The sequence below is a fragment of the Astyanax mexicanus genome, chromosome 2 (assembly GCF_023375975.1).
Source record: "Astyanax mexicanus isolate ESR-SI-001 chromosome 2, AstMex3_surface, whole genome shotgun sequence".
Taxonomy (NCBI): Eukaryota; Metazoa; Chordata; class Actinopteri; order Characiformes; family Acestrorhamphidae; genus Astyanax; species Astyanax mexicanus.
Genome location: NC_064409.1, coordinates 35,369,908 through 35,389,222, shown reverse-complemented (window position 1 = coordinate 35,389,222; position 19,315 = coordinate 35,369,908). Strand labels below are relative to the sequence as shown.

Genomic DNA, 19,315 nt, shown 5'->3' with positions numbered 1-19,315 from the left:
ACTGGATGTTAATCTACACACATTCTTCACCCAAATAAACGGTTTTCAGGAGAGAAAAGCTCTTCCGTTTATTTACAATAAGCTTAGATTTTCAGATTTCCACTAAGGCTGGGTGCAGCCAGATTAGCATTAACAGCTAACCACTAAAGCTAGCTGTGGTTAGCAGCTAATGCCCCCTGACAGCGCTACCCTGAGGGATACCCGAGTGTTCCGGTAAGCCAGGGTAATATTAGCTAGCGGTTTGTCCCACGTAGCTTGCTCTAACACGGTAAACAGTCTGATCATACTCACCTCTGAGTGGTGAAGGAACTAGGGCTTAGCGTGACTAGCGTGTAATGCTAATACTTCTCCAGCAGTGCTAACAGGGGTTAGCAACAGGCTATAGGCCGATAAAACTCACCTCTGAACAGTGAAGAAGCTAGAGCTTCAGCAGAGTGGCTTTACTGCTCCTCACAACCTGACTGATTAAATTCACACACAAGGCACACCGGATTGTAAGACTTGGACTGACGGTTTTTGGGAAAATTAAAGGAATTTAAGTAAAATTTAAATTTTAAATTTAAATTAAGTGTAGTGTACAACAGAGTACAACACTGCTACCTAGTGGTCGTGTAAAACATAACATTAAATGGATCACTGTCTGCCATAAGGGTGTAAATCGCAGGGCATCTCGCAATACGATATTACAATATGTTGCCCACAATAACATTAATATCATTTGTACTGTGATTCTGTCATACTTAGTATATCACAAGGCAGTTCTGTATGATAATTCATGGCATGGGTGTTGCCTTTGTTTAAAGAAATATTGATATTTGATGCCACATATCAATAGTTTATCACAAACCACAGTTACAATGTAATGCAATAGATAATTTGTCCCACCCTAGTCTGTTACCATTCTTTAAATGTACACTGACAATTTAAAATCGATAGTGTTTTTGAAACTTATCTAGTGTTTAAAACAAAAAAAGAAATTCTTCTAGATTTTATTTGGAATAAAAAATATATAATAAATATTATAAATAAACAAATAGTGTTTTAACCAAACTGGCTGTTCACATTGAAAACTGTAATAATACTTGGGTCAGCAAGAATTACTGCAGTCATCTCCATATACTGTACCAAACGTTGGGACACACTTTCTCATTCAGTTGTTTTCTTTGTATTTCTTTAATTTATTTTCTATTTTGTAAATTAATATTCAAGACAAACATTTAATGGACACATATATAGTATTACTTATTAAACAAAAAAAAATTGTCCTCCACAGTAAACTGATCTAAGCCCATCTGAGATGGTGATTTGGGATGAGCTGGAGAAAGCAGAAAATCTTGTTTAACAACTTCAGGAACTCCTTTTAAGACACTGAGAAAACTAGTCCAGGTGACTCTCATGAAGACACAGATTAAAATACCAAGAGTGTGCAATTTTGTCATCTGTCAAGATAAATGTGGCTATTTTAAAGAATCTAAAGTATAAAACACATTTCTGGTTTGTTTAATGGAGCAGTATTAGCATTAGCCACTAATGGCGCTAAGCACTAGCCCTTTCACTGTTCAGAGGCAAGCATATCAGACGGTAGCCTGTGCGTTCATCTTGTTTAAAACAAGCTGTGTGGGGTGAACTGCTAGCAAATACCTCAGTTTAACACTGTCGGGCGGAATTTAGTAGCGCTAGCAGTTAGCTGCTAATACCGTAATGCTATTACTGTAAATAAATGGAAGTGCTTTTCTCACCCAAATAAACAGTTTTTAAGAGAGAAATGTGTATAGATTAACATCCAGTGCAATTTATTTATTTATTTTTAAGAATTACAGTTTTGTTTACTGAGGCACATTACCCAGTGGCGAGACCTGCTGAATTAGAAGAAAAAAACATGGCGACACCCCTGTTCCTTAATAGTTTTGCATAATACGCCTTATAATCTGGTGTGCCTTATGTTAAAAAAAAAAAATAGTAATAGACCAGAAAATTGGCGTTCATTAATAGCCTTATAATCCGGTGCTCCTGCATATGTTCCTCTCTAGCTTTCATGTCTTCAGTATTAAATTTACAATGTAAAAATAGGGAAAAAAAAAAAAAACATTGAATGAGAGGTGTCCACTTTTGACCCGTACTGTATTGTCACAATGTAATCATTGTGAGAGGCCAAGGTCAGACCCTCCTGTGATAAGGGCCATGTGAATTTTTTTTTTTTTCCCCTCAAGAGCTGTGCTTGATTTAAGAGCACTACTGTTTTTCAGATTTTCTAAGGTCAATTAAATCACAGTAAAAGCCAGGTTACCACTTGTCACATGCTCCTCACAACCTTCTTGTGCTGTCAAATGACCCTCTTTAGTGCCCATTTCACTCTGATTGGACCCTTACCTTAGATTCTAGTGTCTAATTAACAAACATAAATGTTTACTTTCAGCTGTAATAAATTATTAAATATAATATAATTAATATAATTATATTAATATAATTAAATATAATTATCTGGGTGCTTTAGGTAAAATTAGATTTTGCTTGCTTTCCGTACTAGCGATGTGGTACTAAATACAGTACTAAAAATTACAGTGAGGTCCTTTTATTACATTCTGATAAATCACAGGAAGTCGATAATTTGAACTGGTCAGTTCCGTTTCTTGATGTATATTGATATTGGTGATCAACAGTGATCTACATTAGATCTAATTTTACACAAATAGTAAATATAAAAGAAGTATGTTTTTTCACACTACTAATGCAGGTAGATATACACTTGTCCTTATGGAATTGTTAATATTTGTTGTATATTTGTTCAGTGTTTCCATGCAACCATTATAGTATACTGGTGCATCCAGTCGTATGGAGAGCATGCAGAATAGTGTTCTATGTCAGAATATTGATTAACCAAATATGCAACCAAATTCCATTCGAAAATCCTTCAGCTGAACATTCCAGACTAAGAACAGCTCAAGCTGATTGGCACTCAGACAATAATGAGTGTAAATAACACAAAGGAGGTATTGTATTTCAGATAAGGGTAGTGTGTAAGTGTTGTTCAGCAGCTGGTGTGTGTAGGGTGTGTAAACACATGAAACTTGGTAAAGTTTACACAATATAAACTGTAACTGCTACCTCGGGGGACTGCACAGTGGTTGATGGACCAAGTTATAATTTTTAAAATATATATATATTTTTATTAAATTTATTTCAAATATAGCCAGTTTTAATGGTGCCCTGCGGATCCCTAGCTCAAATACCTAGAACTACACCCAGAGTCAATGTTAGTCCACCCTGAGGTCAAAGAGTTCATGCATCCAACATAAAAATATCCATGGCATTTAAACAAGATGCCAGAAGTGAAACTTATTTCAAAACACCACTCATCTCCCCCACCTGTTATTTACTTTCTGTTTGTTCCCTGTAAGTGTGAAAATTTGGTTCTGACATCACATGATGAGGATATGTGTCCATAGGGTAAAACTATTATTTTTTTAATCTAAGGATAACATTTTAATTTATTTTACATTTCCTTGCTGGGAAAAGTAAAGTACCGTATTTTACATACTATAAGGTGCACCAGATTATAAGGGGCATTTAATGCAACACTAGTGACTAATAGTAGGAACAGGAATTTTGCTATGTTTTCTTTCTAAATTCAGCAGGTAGAACTGTAAAGCTAAGTTAAGTAAACAAAACTGTAATTCTTAAACAAAAAAGTCAAATGAGCAATGGATGTTAATCTACACAGATTTCTGTTTATTTACAGTAAGCTTAGATTCACAGAGTTCCACTAAACTGGAACATTAGCATTAACAGCTAACTGCTAGCGGTTAGCGCCTAATGGCGCCTGACAGCGCCACACTGAGGAGCCTTTAGTGTTCCAGTAAACCAGGGTGAAATTAGCTAGCGGTTCCAAGTAGCTTGTTTTAACACGGTAAACACTACAGTCTGAAATACTCACCTCTGAACAGCAAAATAGCTAGCACTGTGGTTAGCTGCTAATGCTGCTCCGGCAGTGCAAGCCGTGGTTAGCAGCAGTGTACAGGCTGATAATACTTACCTCTGAACGGCGAAAGAGCAAATGCTTCACACAGGTAGCAGCTATTAAAAGGTGCACAATAAATAGTTTGTATAATGTGTCTTAACGCAACGAAACTCAAAATTAACTGTTTCATTGCACTACTTTTACACTAATAACAGTGTAATGCTCCTGGTTTGCTTAATTTTAAGTAGGTTTTGGTATTGGTGAGTAGAAAAATGAATGCACTTGGTTGGGAAAATGTGGTATTGCTGCGACCCTATAAACAGCTATGTGCTATGACAAAATGTATTTAGTGTGATTCCATTCAAGCATCTTTTGTTTAATATTACTCTATCGTCTATATAGTTGCAAAAAACGCACACAGATTCTGAACAGATGAGGGACTAAGTAAGCCATGTAGTATTGTACTGCATTGAACATGTTGTGCTTTTTGCAATGTTTGATAAAGCTTGGATAAGTGCTGGTGCAAATCTAAATTTAGCTTCCTAAAACCCTAACGAGCCACAGTAGAGCTCAGTCCAAACCAGAATAGCATGTTTGTTTTTTAATCTGCAGCCACTGTTAAGCTTTAGCATTGTTGTCTGTCCCAGTCCTCAGTCCTCGTGCCAAACCCAGTTGTCTTTGAGGTGTAGAGGAAGTGGTGTTGCCGAATAGTGAGTAATAGGGTGGGGGTATGTTTTGAGATGGAAATTGGGACAATTCACAGGATGATAGGACCTGGTTTCAGAAACGCCTGTACAATTTGTTTGATTCATGCTGGTGACTCAAAATTAGGTGAATAGTATATATTGCTGCTTTTATATGTTTAACAACATGCACAGATTTCACGATAAAATGAGAAATGTAACAAAAATACAATTGAGAAATTCTACATTCATTTGTTGAATGTAATTCAACATAGTAAGAAATAGGGCTGGGCAATATTATATCGTATAAAATATATTGTGACACAGAAATATCATGATATTAAAAATCGATATCGTGATAATAGGGCTGATCTGTTTTAAAAGTAGTCTATTATTTACTGTGAAGCTTTAAATGTATTTATTGTATAATTGTTTTAGTTTGCAGTTTATATGCATGCACTAAATATTCTCCAATATTATTTGCTGCATTATATTATTTTATGCTATATTATTTATTTTGCCATGTTATGATTATTCTGTTATACTATTATACTATATTCCTGAAATGAATGAATTATTTTAGCTTCTTATATCGCCAAGTATATCGTTATTGCAAAAATACCCTGAAATATCGTGATATTATTTTAGAGCCATATCGCCCACCCCTAGTAAGAAACAAATCTTTCATGTGATTATTTTAGGAAAAGAAAACAGAAGAAATTCTTTTGGTTAAGGTGTTACCTTTTTATATATTTATTTATTTACTCACTTATTTTTGGTAGGACCTGACTTGGTTAAGGCATTTGTCAAGGTGGCTGCCTATAAAGTGCTGCAGGAAACTCTGGAAACAATAACATAAAGTTCACAGGGATGTGCTATATTATTATACATCGTTATCGGCATATGAAAAACGTCATTTTGTTTTTGTGACAAATAATTTCTATCTATTACTGTAGCACCACTATAAAGTGCACTGTATATAGCCTTTGTGAAATTTCCAATTAACAGAATTCTCTTGTCTTTGTTCATAACCTTGCTAGTGCATGCACTTAACAAACTCATGCAATTTACACACTTGTGTGGAGGTGTCTGTATAGAACAAGAGTATTTTAAAGGTCTATTTCCGCCAAAATCCACTTTTTCTTGTTCTTTGTGAAATACAAGGTCTCTCCGAGTTGTATATGATGCTGCATATGAAACTGTTCTTTAACCTCCATTGTCTGCAGTAGCAAGTAAAAGAAAATGTTCAGAAAAATGAGTCGATCAGAAAAAGCACCCATGTCGACATCGAAGGCAGGTCGCGTTCTCTGCTGCAGTGCTGTTAGCCAATCAGAGGCGATATGTTTGCATGTATGAATATTCATGAGCAAAGTATATACAAAGTATGCTGTATGTGTTGGTCTATCACTTAAATGTTTTTTATTGAGATTTTATATTTGTGATTGTAAGGGATCTGAAAACTGCATGTACAGGGACTTTAGATTGTCAGAAAAAAGAAAACTCTTCTGTTTCTGCATAAGGTTTCACTACTGTAACTCTGAATGTCAGTAGTAAAGTAAAGTAAAGTAATATTTTGCATCTGTTTGCCTTCCAGTGATTTCCTGATTCTGCCTGGCTTCATTGACTTCACCTCAGACGAAGTGGTGAGTCCCTCCCTCTCCAGTCTGCTTACTTTATTTTCCAATGGGTTGTTTTCAGTTAAACAGCTGCTTGTGGTTTGTCAGTATATTTAGCCCTGAGTGCACTTTCTGTGGCTTTAGTGGGTGTTTTGTCTACATAGCCGAGTGCTTAACTTTAACTCTGCTTAGTCCCTCCCATCTGTCTCCCCTTTAATCCAGAGAAGTGAGTGTGCTATTTGTTGCTGAGCTCATTCCAGTCACTTTATTTTAAACATTAGTAATCTATAAATTTAGTTTAATTATAACTGAATAGTAAGAAAGCTTTCATATGCTTTCATAGATTAGTAAATATCCACCCCAAAAAAATTTAAAGTGGCAGAAAATGCATGTGAGGGAGTTTTTAATCTGACTACTTCAGTCTCCATCCAAGACCAATTCTGGATACGTTTTGTCATATTTAGCACTAATCATACCATCAATATGTGGCATGTCTTGCTGTGGAAACTGGCAACACAACACATTTGACATGGATCAATCATGGTTCAAGCAGTAGCATGAGTTTGTAGGTATTCGGGGAGGAGGGTCAACAAATCTGTAAATCATAAATACAGAAGGGCTGTGCCTAATGCTAGCAGTTTAGTGCTTTGAAACAGAAGAATAAAAAGAAGAAACGTCTGTGGATTGATCTTGGGTGACCCAGACCCTGAATGTAGCTAGCTAGCAAGCAACCAGCAAACTAAAGATTTTAATGGAGATAGTAAATTAATGTTGCCACTAGGGCTGTTTTTTTTTCTTTTTCTTAATTCTAATAAGATATTTTGAATTCAATACGATACCTTTTCAAGTCGTAACCAAAAAATTCAAAAAGCGATCATTATTTTCACACAACATATTTATTTCACAGTCCGCATAAGTAATCTCATTATCATACTGTCAAAGGCTCCATCTTTCTGGATCTTGTTAGAACAAACAGTGAGCATATTTGTTTGTGTCGCTTTATTAAAAACAAAATCAACAGCATTACTGCCTAAACTACAAATATTTTGTGTTAAAATTTCAGTTTTTAAGAGATTTTGAGGAAAAATGAGCGTTAGATTGAGATTGTATGTCAAAGATTGTATATACCATATACCATATTTGCCTTATATCATGGTTCATGTTCTGTATATTTGGTTGCCTTGTCTACTGGGGGAGTTTTAACTCTAGTCCTCTACATCTGATTGTAAACTGCTGTGTTTTGGGAACTGGGACTGTAGGAACATGAAAAGCATGCGCTTTGTGATGGGAATGTTGAATGTTTCTAAGCTTATCTGTGAGGGAAAGAAGCATTTCTCATGCCTGCCCCTGTGCTTCAGGAAAAGTCAAGGTCAGTTAAGGATTTTAAACAGAGTTTAGCCTGATTAATTGATCATTTAAGTTAAAATTACTAATTGGGTGTTGCATCTTCATATTTGTAGAAAAAAAGAAACAAAAAGTATGTATTTAGTCAAGGGCATAGTTAAAGATCTTTAGCTTTGCCCGTTTGAATTTACTCTGTGGGAAAGAGCAGACGTGATCAAATGTTAAACACCTGGCAGTGTTTATATTTTTTTATGTAGATATTTTTACTACATTAGTAATTTCTGTTGAAATAATAAAATAAATATTTTTTTTACGGTGTGGCTAATGTACAATTAAACCCAAGCATTGTTTCCTATAGCGGATTTGAGCTTTCACTACAATCACACCACCAACCCCCCACCCACCTTAATGTAATCTAGCTTTATCAACCTTTCTCAACGTTTTAATCGCATAAAAAATCTGTATAGTGTGATGTTCAAACATATTCATCACACCATATCAATACTAAGTAGGGACACCTTTTTTAGAATAAGAGCAGTAAGAATAATGTCTTTTCCAGTTTTGCACATCTAGAGACAGGTGGGATGGAGAGCGTCTGTGAACAACAGTTTTAATGTCTTGCCACAGAAGCTCAGTGGGATTTAGCTCAGGAGATTGACTTAGCCATCCTAATACATGAATATTTAATATAAACCATTCCACTGTTGCTCTGGCTGTAAGGTGAATCTTGTATTTTGCAGTATCCAACAGATATTCTTACAGGATTGCTTTGGCAATTGTTTTTAGCTCCATCCTTCTTCCCATCAACCAGCTTCCCTTTCCCTGCTAAGGAAAATCACCTTCACGGCATGAAGCTTCCACCACCATGTTTCACAGTATGGGAGGTGCATTCAGTTTGATGAGCCTCAAATGTTCTTCCAGATGTTGGAATACTGCAAATGGCACTTATGTATTTTTTTTAATTATTATTTAAAAAGTATATCATAAAGTCCAGATTTGTGGAGTTGCACAACTTATAGTTTTTAAAAGATTCTCCCGCATGAGTTGTGGATTTCTGCAGCTCCTCCAGAGTGACCATTGGCCTTTTGGCTGCACCTCTGATCAGTGCTCTCCTTGCTCAGTCTGTCAGTTTTGTGAATGGCCATGTCTTGTTAGGCTTGCAGTTGTAAAATACATTAATACATTTTCCGTTTTGGATGATGGATTAAACAGTGCTCTTTGGGGTGCTCAAGCCTTGGGATATGTTTTTATAACCTAACCCTGCTTTAAACTTCTCCACAACTTTAGAATGACCCTTTTTCCACTCCAGTGTTCTCCAACAAACCACTGAGGCCTTCACAGAACAGCTGGATTTATACTGAGACTAAACTACACATAGCTCAACTCTATTAACTAATTCAGTGACTGATGGCAAATGATTGCACTGGATTTTATTTATGGTTTTCAGAAAAAAGGGAGCTGAATACTTTTTCACGTCACACTTTTCAGATTTTTGTTTGAATGAAATGTTGAAAAAAATGTCATTTTAATCTCATACCCCTTGCAACCCACTGTATATCACCCAAACAAAATAAAAGTTATGACAGGCCTACTCTAAATATTATTTTTTTGTAGTTGTTGTTCAAACCACATATGAAATGCTGTTGAAATATAAAGCATTTTCTCTGCAGATAAAGTGCAGGCATTTGATCAGACAGATGAGGATGATTAGGAGAAGAGCTTGACCTTGATCTGTTGTCGTTTAGAATGCAAACACTGCTACCTTTTGTGTGTGCTCCAAAAAGTTTAAGGAGCCCATTTAGATGGAATATGATTAATTTCTAGGTTTGATAGCTCTGTTCAGTGACTGTGTGGAGCAAAGCACACTACAGTGGTTTGTGTGCAGTTGTATTTTATTGTAAAGCTATTTAAAAAAAGACATCTGGCAAGGATGGCATAAAGGCAGATTTACTAATTTAAGTCAATGAGTTTTAGTTTTGGTTTTGTTTTGGGCTATTTGTTTCTAACTTGAGCTTTTTTCTTTATCACTACTGCCCTCTAGTGGTTGACGTTCAGTACTGTCTTTCACTTTGTTGCTTGATTTTATCTGCTGCCTGTATGAATATGATTATGATGTTCTTGCTGTGTATCTGCAGGATTTGACCTCAGCCCTGACCAGAAAGATCACTCTGAAAACGCCCCTTATATCTTCACCCATGGACACAGTCACAGAGTCGTCAATGGCCATTGCCATGGCGGTAAGTCCTGATTTGTTTTGCAAGAACTTTAATAAGATGAAGTAACATTAGACAGTAATTCACAGTCAATGTTTTGGATTTGTTTTTTAGCTCATGGGTGGCATCGGCATCATTCACCATAACTGCACTCCAGAGTTTCAAGCCAATGAAGTTCGCAAAGTGAAGGTATGTTGACCGAGATAAGTGACTCTCTTCAGCAATTACTTGTGGTATGTCCTGCTGATGACGTAAGGTTTAGATTTTAATATTTGGGCCAGTCCACTAAATGGGAGCCATTTCTGTCCCCAGGAAATTACATGGATAAATGTGCACACAATAACTTTAAATAGCATTTTATCATGAAGCATAGTGTCTTGTACATTAACCTAATTACAAAAGTAAGATATGTTATTAATTACATTTTTTGCATTGTTGTGTGACTCCAAATCCCATGTATGCTTTACAGATATATATATATATTTCATAATAAATCCATATTTATTACATATATCCCTATTTAAGTTAAAATACACATTTTAGTTGTGTCCCTTGGTTTCACGCATTCTCCTGTTCTGTAACACATTACCCCATCTGAACAATCTGGAACATCTACAACTGGAAATGATCAGTTGGTTCTTCTGAAGATCATGGAAAGACCAAAATTAAGTTCCCTTATTTTTTTTTTCTGTACATTTGATCTTATTGTAACTATTACTAAGGAGGCCAATTTCAACACTGTCCTGTTACCTAAATTCATTCTTAGATCTTATTTATTCATTTTTAAAATACAAATTTTGGGAAAATCACTAGAATGTGCTCAATGTCCTTATGCTTCATGTTTTTGCTAAATCTATGCAAAAAGCTTGTTCCTGTTATTTTAATTTATTACTCAAAACATAAAAAGAAACAGGAATTAGTGCTATTAACAGGAGTGAGTTCCAGTAACAGGAGTTTTTTTTTTTTTTTTTTTTTTCTCTCGTCATAAATATAAATTATTTGAACATGCAGTCAACTATTTCTTCAAAATACAGAAATCAAAGGAATTAGTGGACTTGCTTTTAAACATGCTTTTTCATTTCACATAAGCTTTGTAACCCTCATCGTCTTAGAATTTTTGTAAAAATTAGGTAAAGCTGCTCGACTTTGACCAGTACGTTTTATATATAAATAAAGTTTCATTTGGAAGAGTTACAAAAAGCAAATGGCACCCATTCGGTGGAATGGCCCACATATTTTAAGACATAGATATTCCAGAGTGTGCTGCTTTTAATGTGTTTACTATTATATGTACTAGAGATGCATTCAAATATGAAATGTGTGGACTGGACAAAATCAGTCAAATGCTAAATGGGTTTTATTCATTTTTTTCACCAATAAATTAATTAAATAGCATTACATTGTGGATTTTAACTGAGCAGATTCCAGCAAACAAACCTACAAGACCCAATACATTAACCTCAGCTGTTCTATTTTATTCTTTTTTTTCCCCCACTACTGCCATAGCAATCTTCTGTTTCTCTGATAGAGAAAACATGGCAGTATGACCTTAAATAAGTTAAGTTAATTAAAATATTCTGTCTCTTTACTTATTTAACCAAATATAACTATTTATTGCTTTATAATTTGTAGGATATTTGCTTATACCAATACAAATCCGATCCTTACTTTACTGGTCAGGTTCCAGTTTGTATATTAACTGCTGACAAGACTCAAAATGTGCTGTTTTGTTTGAAGCAATATTTTATTAAATAATTATCAAAAGAACACACCTCTTACTGAAGAAAACCTATTTTAATGCAGAATGTCTGTTTTTGTCAAGTGTGTGTTTTTTTTTTTTCTCTGCAACTTGTGTACATTTTAATGTAAATGTGTTTGTGTGTGTTTGGTGCAGAGGTTTGAGCAGGGCTTCATCACAGATCCAGTGGTAATGAGCCCACAGCACACAGTGGGAGATGTATTCCAGGCAAAGGTACGGCACGGCTTCTCCGGAATCCCCATCACAGAGACCGGCAAAATGGGGAGCAAGCTGGTGGGCATCGTCACCTCACGAGACATCGACTTCCTCTCTGAAAAGGACCATAACAGATCTCTGGAAGAGGTTTGTTTCTCTGATTTTGTTCATATTCATTAAAATTTTCATGAAATTTGGATTATATAATATTTAGATTAACATATTTAGTACAAAAATAAGGAAGGTTGATGCTGTTCTAGCTGAAGGTGTGAAGTGTCTGGGTTTAGGTATGTTGTTAACTAGAGACTATATTTTTGTGATTATGGTGTCTGTCTGTTCTGTAGGCTATGACTAAAAGAGATGAGTTGGTGATCGCTCCTGCTGGCGTAACACTCAAGGAGGCCAATGACATCCTGCAACGCAGCAAAAAAGGTTAGACTAAGTTCCTAATGCTGGTTACAAGCAGAGTTTTTTCATTCTGCTATCAAATGTCATGCACACCTAATTTTTTCCCCCACCATATACATCTCAAGAAAAAATTCAGATACCACTTCAGTTTCTGAATCAGTTTCTCTGATTTTGCTATTTATAGGTATATGTTTGAATAAAATGAACATTTGTGGGGTTTTTTTCTATAAACTTTGGAATTCTCCCAAATTCCAAATAAAAATATTGTCATTTAGAGCATTTATTTTTAGAAATTAAGAAATGGCTGAAATAACAAAGAAAGATGCAGAGCTTTCAGACATCAAATTATGCAAAGAAAACAAGTTCAGAAATCAATATTTGGTTGAATAACCCTGGTTTTTAATCACAGTTCAGTTTGGTTTGATGGCTTGTGATCATCCATCTTCCTCTTGATTATATTCCAGAGGTTTTCAGTTTGGTAGAATCAAAGAAACTCAATATTTAAGTGGTCTCTTATTTTTTTTTCCCAGAGCTGTGTATATATATATATGTTTTTTTATTTCCCTGTTTAATGTGTGTCATGCTCTTTTAAGTAGCTGTAGATGTATTATCAGATATTAAGGAAACATGCTGAGTTTAAGCACTGACAGCTCTTCACAGCACAGCTTCAGGCAGTATGCTCTTATTTGAACGGTGTGGTACATCACAGATATCTGTGTGGGTTGTGGTCCTCGAATTTGCCCATCCCTAATTCACCCAGTCCCATTCCCACACCCTGGATTTACAGATATAGACAGTAGCATGCATACTGTGAGATGCAGCCATGGAAACGGGCGAGCTGGCTATTATTCTGCTAAACAGGTGATCAATGCATCTAGGGGTGGAACAAAAAACTCTATCCTTGCACACATTTTTTTACTTATTTGTTTCTTTAGGAAAAGCACCTGCATAAAAAAAGAACTGGTGAAAGTGAATCCATTCACACCTGAGTATCAGTTTGATCACTTAGTAACTGTCTGCATTGGAGGGCCAGTCACGCTAGCATTACTGCATGTGAAACCAAAACTGTATTGAGTCTTGAAACCTCTTTGTTGTCACCGTTTCTTAGGTAAACTTCCCATTGTTAATGACAACGATGAACTGGTGGCCATTATTGCTCGCACCGACTTGAAAAAGAATAGAGATTACCCTCTGGCATCCAAAGACTCTCGGAAACAGCTGCTGTGCGGTGCTGCCATTGGGACCCGTGAGGACGACAAGTACCGGTTGGACCTGCTCGTGCAGTCTGGTGTAGATATGGTGGTTCTGGTAAGTTCTGCACTGTTGTATAAAATATATGATTAGTATCTTACTGTACATACAATTTCCTCTAATCCATACTGGTGTGTTTCATAGGTTTACAGTCACTGTGGCCCATTTGTTTCAGTATCACTCAACCATCTTCTACATTGTCAATTAACAGACATCAAACCACCCACATGACCAAATGCTTAAATTGGGATTGTCTCAGAATTTTTTAAAAAGCATTCTTAAAAGGTCTTATTTAGGTAAAAACAGGCTTTAACTTGCCTGTAATGTCTTAAATTCATATCCTAGGGGACCTAAAAGGTCACAGACAATTTAATACAATTTTAGTCTTGTTAAATTTTGCATTGAAAATGTAATGAGTTTTGACATTTCCAAATTTGCCATGCAAGTAAGCTTACTGATTCACTGGCATACTGAACTAAGTGATCCCAGCAGCATACTAACGCAGGGGCTATTTTTAGGTACATTAATTTAATTCACTTACTAAGCTAGTGGAGATAGTACTGTAGACATGGGGAAGTCTAAATATGACAAACTGGTTGGATAACCCCAGTTGTGCATTAAACCCTATTAACATTCACTCATTTTAATATCTTGTTTTTTTTCCCCTTTAGGATTCATCACAAGGCAACTCTGTGTATCAGATTAATATGATCCACTACATCAAACAGAAACATCCTGAACTGCAGGTGGTGGGTGGGAATGGTGGGTCACACTCCCTGCTACTTTTGTTAGCGCAAGTCCTGCTAATACCATGCTTACTATGTAAACTGACGCTGGATGTGTTTGTGTATGAATGCAGTGGTGACGGCAGCACAGGCGAAGAATCTGATCGATGCTGGAGTGGATGCCCTGAGAGTGGGCATGGGCTGTGGCTCCATCTGCATTACTCAGGAAGGTCAGTGTGAAGCTTTTACAGCATATTTAACACAGTGTGTGATCTTGTGTGTCAGTACTACAAACACAACTACTGAAAACCTCCAGCACTGCAAATGCATTATGCACCGCAGAGATTTTTAACAATTCTTAAAGCCTGTGACCTTTAAGTGTAATGACCCCAGTGAAATACATTAAAGTATACTAAGCATTATTATGCTATAGTGCCCTAAAGTGTAATTGTAGTCACATTATTAATCAGTATATTCAAAGAGTGCTAAAATGGAACTTTTGTGTACTTATTATACTTAATTGTAAAAAATAGTACAAATGTCTTATTTATATTGTGCTAAGTGTACTCAACTGTACTAAAATAGAACTATTTTAAATATACTTAAATACTTGTTCCTGTCTTTTGTAGGTAGCACACTTCTAGTATACTTTGTTGGGTATAAAAATATATTTTAATATACTGTACTACAATTTTTAGCGTGTTACAAATTTACTTTTACATTTTTTTTATTTGACAATTAAAATGTTTAACACTGTATCCTATAATTTACTTATATTTATATTTTTCTAATTATAATTACAAAGCATCGAAGTACATTTAACTGTTATATTAATGTAATACCTAAATAAATATTTTTGTAGTAATTTATTTTACTTTCTAAAAAGTTACATGATGCATTGCACTTTAAGTGAACTACTGTAACTGTTTTTTTTAACACACTGCTAAAAATGTACAAAAGAATATTTGGAAATAAGTATTTTAGAAGTATACTGAATTACATTAAACTTTCTTATTACTCATCAAACTTTTCATTTCTTAATATGTTTTAAGTACAATTAAGTATTTTTTTTTTTCACCAGGATGTGTATGTTTTGTGGAAAATGTTATTTTTTTCTATAGTAATGAAATGGTCTCTAATTCTGTGTTAATGCTGTATTGTAACTACGACTCTTATTTGCTCTCTGTCTTAATTTGCAGTAATGGCCTGTGGAAGGCCTCAGGGCACCTCGGTGTATAAGGTGGCAGAGTACGCACGACGGTTTGGAGTACCAGTAATCGCTGACGGCGGCATTCAGACTGTGGGACACATCGTGAAGGCCCTGTCATTGGGAGCATCCACAGGTATCCATTGCATTGTCTCCTTTATCTCTTTAAATCATATTTTTAACATTTTTGTGTATGATCTGAATCTTGACCATGCAATGGCAATGAGTACAAAGAAAATTGTAGTTTAGTTTGAGGACACCAGATGGCGCTCTGATCACTGTAGTTAAACCAAAGAAGATGAACTGGATTTGGATTAAAATAGCCTATTCCCAATCCGTTAATATAAGGGTGTTCATTTCTGAAGATCTACAACACCAAGTCTATTATATTCAAATGTTCATTAAGGCCTTAATTACTTGGATCAGCTGAGTGAGATTAAAGAATAGTCTTTTTTTCCCTCCACATCAGAATAACAATTAGTACTTCACTGATCATCGTCTCTCGTCCTCAGTTATGATGGGATCGTTGCTGGCAGCAACCACAGAGGCTCCTGGTGAGTACTACTTCTCTGATGGTGTGAGACTGAAGAAGTACAGGGGGATGGGCTCTCTGGACGCCATGGAGAAAAGCACCAGCAGCCAGAAACGCTACTTCAGGTGAGTAGACATGTATGTATGTATGTATATTAAAATCATTTAGCTGTGTTCTAAAAAATCATGAGCAGAAGTATTCTTGTGTTTGTACTCCACTGTGTAGAAGAACACAAAAAAATGCATTTTATGAAGGACCAGCGTGAGTGATGATTTGTTTTTCTTTCATATCTGACTTTGATTCACAGTGAGGGGGATAAAGTTAAGGTGGCTCAGGGAGTGTCGGGCTCAGTGCAAGACAAAGGCTCCATCCATAAATTTGTGCCCTATCTCATTGCTGGAATTCAACATGGCTGCCAGGACATAGGAGCCAAAAGTCTGTCCTTACTTCGGTGAGTTTTTATTTGTGTTAAGTATCACTTAGTATCACTAGTAATGCACTTGACACTAGGAGGGTGAAATTTGAACACATGCTTTCTCTGATACATGTGAAGTCACGAACACAACCTCTGTTTGAACTGATGCTGCATTACTGGCATCTCTGATGATCTCTGCTAAGCAACATCACAATGGGAGTGAGAGTGGGAGTGAGAAATGAATTGGAATGAGAGGGAAAGTGAGACGGAAATGGGGAGTGAGAGAAATGTGAGAGAGAAATGGGAGTGAGAGAAAAAGGAGGGAAATGGGGAGTGCGCGAGGGAAATGGGGAGTGCGCGAGGGAAATGGGGAGTGCGCGAGGGAAATGGGGAGTGCGCGAGGGAAATGGGGAGTGCGCGAGGGAAATGGGGAGTGCGCGAGGGAAATGGGGAGTGCGCGAGGGAAATGGGGAGTGCGCGAGGGAAATGGGGAGTGCGCGAGGGAAATGGGGAGTGCGCGAGGGAAATGGGGAGTGCGCGAGGGAAATGGGGAGTGCGCGAGGGAAATGGGGAGTGCGCGAGGGAAATGGGGAGTGCGCGAGGGAAATGGGGAGTGCGCGAGGGAAATGGGGAGTGCGCGAGGGAAATGGGGAGTGCGAGAATGCCATCTACCCATTAAGAGAGTAATGCCGATTGTGCTCTATGGAACGCTGGCTGATGGCGAACAGTGCATTCTAGAATTCTGAGCCCAAAAACATTTCTGTTCATGAACAGACCTTCATTCCCACGAAATCGGCAGCGTGCTACAGCCTATTGGAAAAGCACCTTTTATTTAAATCACATTTTAAAACCTTAAATGTGCAGACTATCCTCCTAGTTCACTTGAGGGTGTCTGCTCCTAAATTAGGATTCATGGCGTCACTCACCTTGGCTTGTGACCGCCCACTGAAGCGCTGTGGAGGAGTATCACAGTGCTGTTAGCCAATCAGAGCTGATGAGTTTGCATGTCTTGAATATTCGTGAGTAAGAGTTGAAATCCTGACGTTCCTCATCGCCCACTCTTTCACTGACATAAAAAAGCCTGAAACAGGAGCACTGGACTTTTTACAGTAAAACCGGCTGAAATGAGACCTTTAATTATGTGCATGTGTTTCTGTTCTGTAGCTCTATGATGTATTCTGGAGAGTTGAAGTTTGAGAAGAGGACCATGTCCGCACAAGTAGAAGGAGGAGTCCATGGTCTTCATTCGTAAGTAATCAAGTTGTTAGTGCACCACTAAACAGTTCCATGCAGCCCTGTAGCTATTGAACTTTCCTAACTTACCTACCTGCAGGATCTCCCTACTTGCTTGCCTTGTATCGTGGGTCATTGTGAAAGTCTGCATTTTTATACATAACAACCTCTGGTAATTTAATATGATTTAATTTTAACAGGCTTGCAGTTCAAAAGTTCTAACCATTTTGTTGGGTTGTTAATGTGTTAAAAACTGCCAATGTTAACCTCCAGAAATAGATATTTTAAATAGTCCTAAAATTAATTATATTATTTATTTATTTTCAGCTCTGTCCTCAAACCTTTTTTTTTTAATTGTAGCAAAAATGTCTATGAATAATAATTCAGCTGTATGCAATGTTTGATCAAGCACACTGTTGTTTTTGTGTGTGTTTTTTATAGTTATGAGAAGCGGCTTTACTGAAGGAGAGCTACAAGCATGGACAAGCAAAGTGACCAAACAGTTCTGACCCAACTGACAACCCCAAACTAACATCCTTTTTGCCAGCCAACTCTGCCCTGCCGTCCTGCACTGTCCCTCAGTTAGAGAGAGATGAGAAAGAATGGTGGAGAGAGAGGTAGCGTTAACACAGCTGGTTCTACTAAAAAGAAAGAAAGAAAGAAAAAAAAAACAGCAACAAACACACAACATTTGCACTCATGGAGTATCAGGGTTTACCAAAAAAAAGCCTGGCGCAGCATGTCCTCAACCTTCATCTGTGTGATGCGCAATCTGTGCGACTCTCCTGCCTCAGCAGTGATGTTATTCTGTCTCCTTGTACCCCTGTGTGGACCCTGCTTCTGTCAGCAAATCTGAAACTAACACCTTTTTCTTCTTCTAACCAACATCCCACCCATCAGTCCTTGTGCAAAGACTTCCCAAAAAGAAAAAAAAATGCGGTAAAACTATCAAGCCAACCTTTTTTTTTTTTTTGTTACTTTAAAAAATGTTACTTTTTAATGAATCTATGAATGAGAGGTATGTTGCTTTTTAGGATCCATTGCTTGTGACTGTTAAAAGCCCCTTATAATAGTATACTAGTAGTGTGACACAATTACTACCGTGTAAAGAATCATCTTAAGAGCAGTTTTTTTTTCCTTCCAATCAGCTTGCCATTTATTGTGGATCTGCTAGATCTCACCCAGTTTTAACCAAGGCTATTATTACCTGATGCTGTTATTCCATAGCATTTCACTTCACCATAAATTGGACCAAAGGATGGAAATGGTAAGAAGCAGTGAGGTCAGTTACTCTAAGTACTTGTCAGTCTAGACTGGAATTCTAATGAAAACTAAAAACGAATGAAATCGATGAACGGTTTTGTACAGATTGCAAGTGCGACTCTGGGTGCTAAGCTTGCAAGAAGGCTTTTGATATGCATGCTGTTTTTTAAGCCATAACATGGCTATATTTATACTTCTCTTTTTACGAGTTGCGTACTGCCAAGTGCATTTGCATTTACATTTTTTTTTTTTCTTGAGATCTTCTCTAACCCTTTACCAAAATTAGTGTCAGCACTCATGAGCAATCAGGGCCCCAGACATAGATTATTATGTGTTCTCCTGCTTTGTATGATCATCAGTCACAGTTGGTAAAACCTGTGATATGCCTTGAAGCAGGGAAGTGAAGAAGAAAGCTCAAACCTGAAGGCTTGTTCCAAAAAAAGCGCCGCTCCTTCGATCCGCTTGCTCTGTACAGCATCACAATTTCTATCAGTTTGAACGATGTGATTCAGA

At 36.8% G+C, this 19,315-nt stretch overlaps 1 protein-coding gene across 5 annotated transcripts in view; it reads left to right on the top strand.

The window, feature by feature from the left end:
- impdh1b (IMP (inosine 5'-monophosphate) dehydrogenase 1b) overlaps window positions 1-18,512 on the top strand; it is a 39,536-nt gene extending 21,024 nt beyond the window's left edge. For all 5 annotated transcript variants that reach the window (XM_007245014.4, XM_007245015.4, XM_022671646.2 and 2 more), the window contains 13 exons: window positions 6,236-6,284; window positions 9,737-9,838; window positions 9,929-10,003; window positions 11,709-11,915; window positions 12,113-12,200; window positions 13,285-13,484; window positions 14,099-14,189; window positions 14,287-14,382; window positions 15,352-15,495; window positions 15,872-16,016; window positions 16,199-16,342; window positions 17,471-17,554; window positions 17,981-18,512. In XM_007245014.4, the coding sequence (XP_007245076.3) occupies window positions 6,236-6,284; window positions 9,737-9,838; window positions 9,929-10,003; window positions 11,709-11,915; window positions 12,113-12,200; window positions 13,285-13,484; window positions 14,099-14,189; window positions 14,287-14,382; window positions 15,352-15,495; window positions 15,872-16,016; window positions 16,199-16,342; window positions 17,471-17,554; window positions 17,981-18,002 (1,447 nt within the window). In that variant the 3' untranslated portion in view covers window positions 18,003-18,512. The remainder of the gene's footprint in view (window positions 1-6,235; window positions 6,285-9,736; window positions 9,839-9,928; window positions 10,004-11,708; window positions 11,916-12,112; window positions 12,201-13,284; window positions 13,485-14,098; window positions 14,190-14,286; window positions 14,383-15,351; window positions 15,496-15,871; window positions 16,017-16,198; window positions 16,343-17,470; window positions 17,555-17,980) is intronic.
- Window positions 18,513-19,315: the final 803 nt, after the last annotated feature.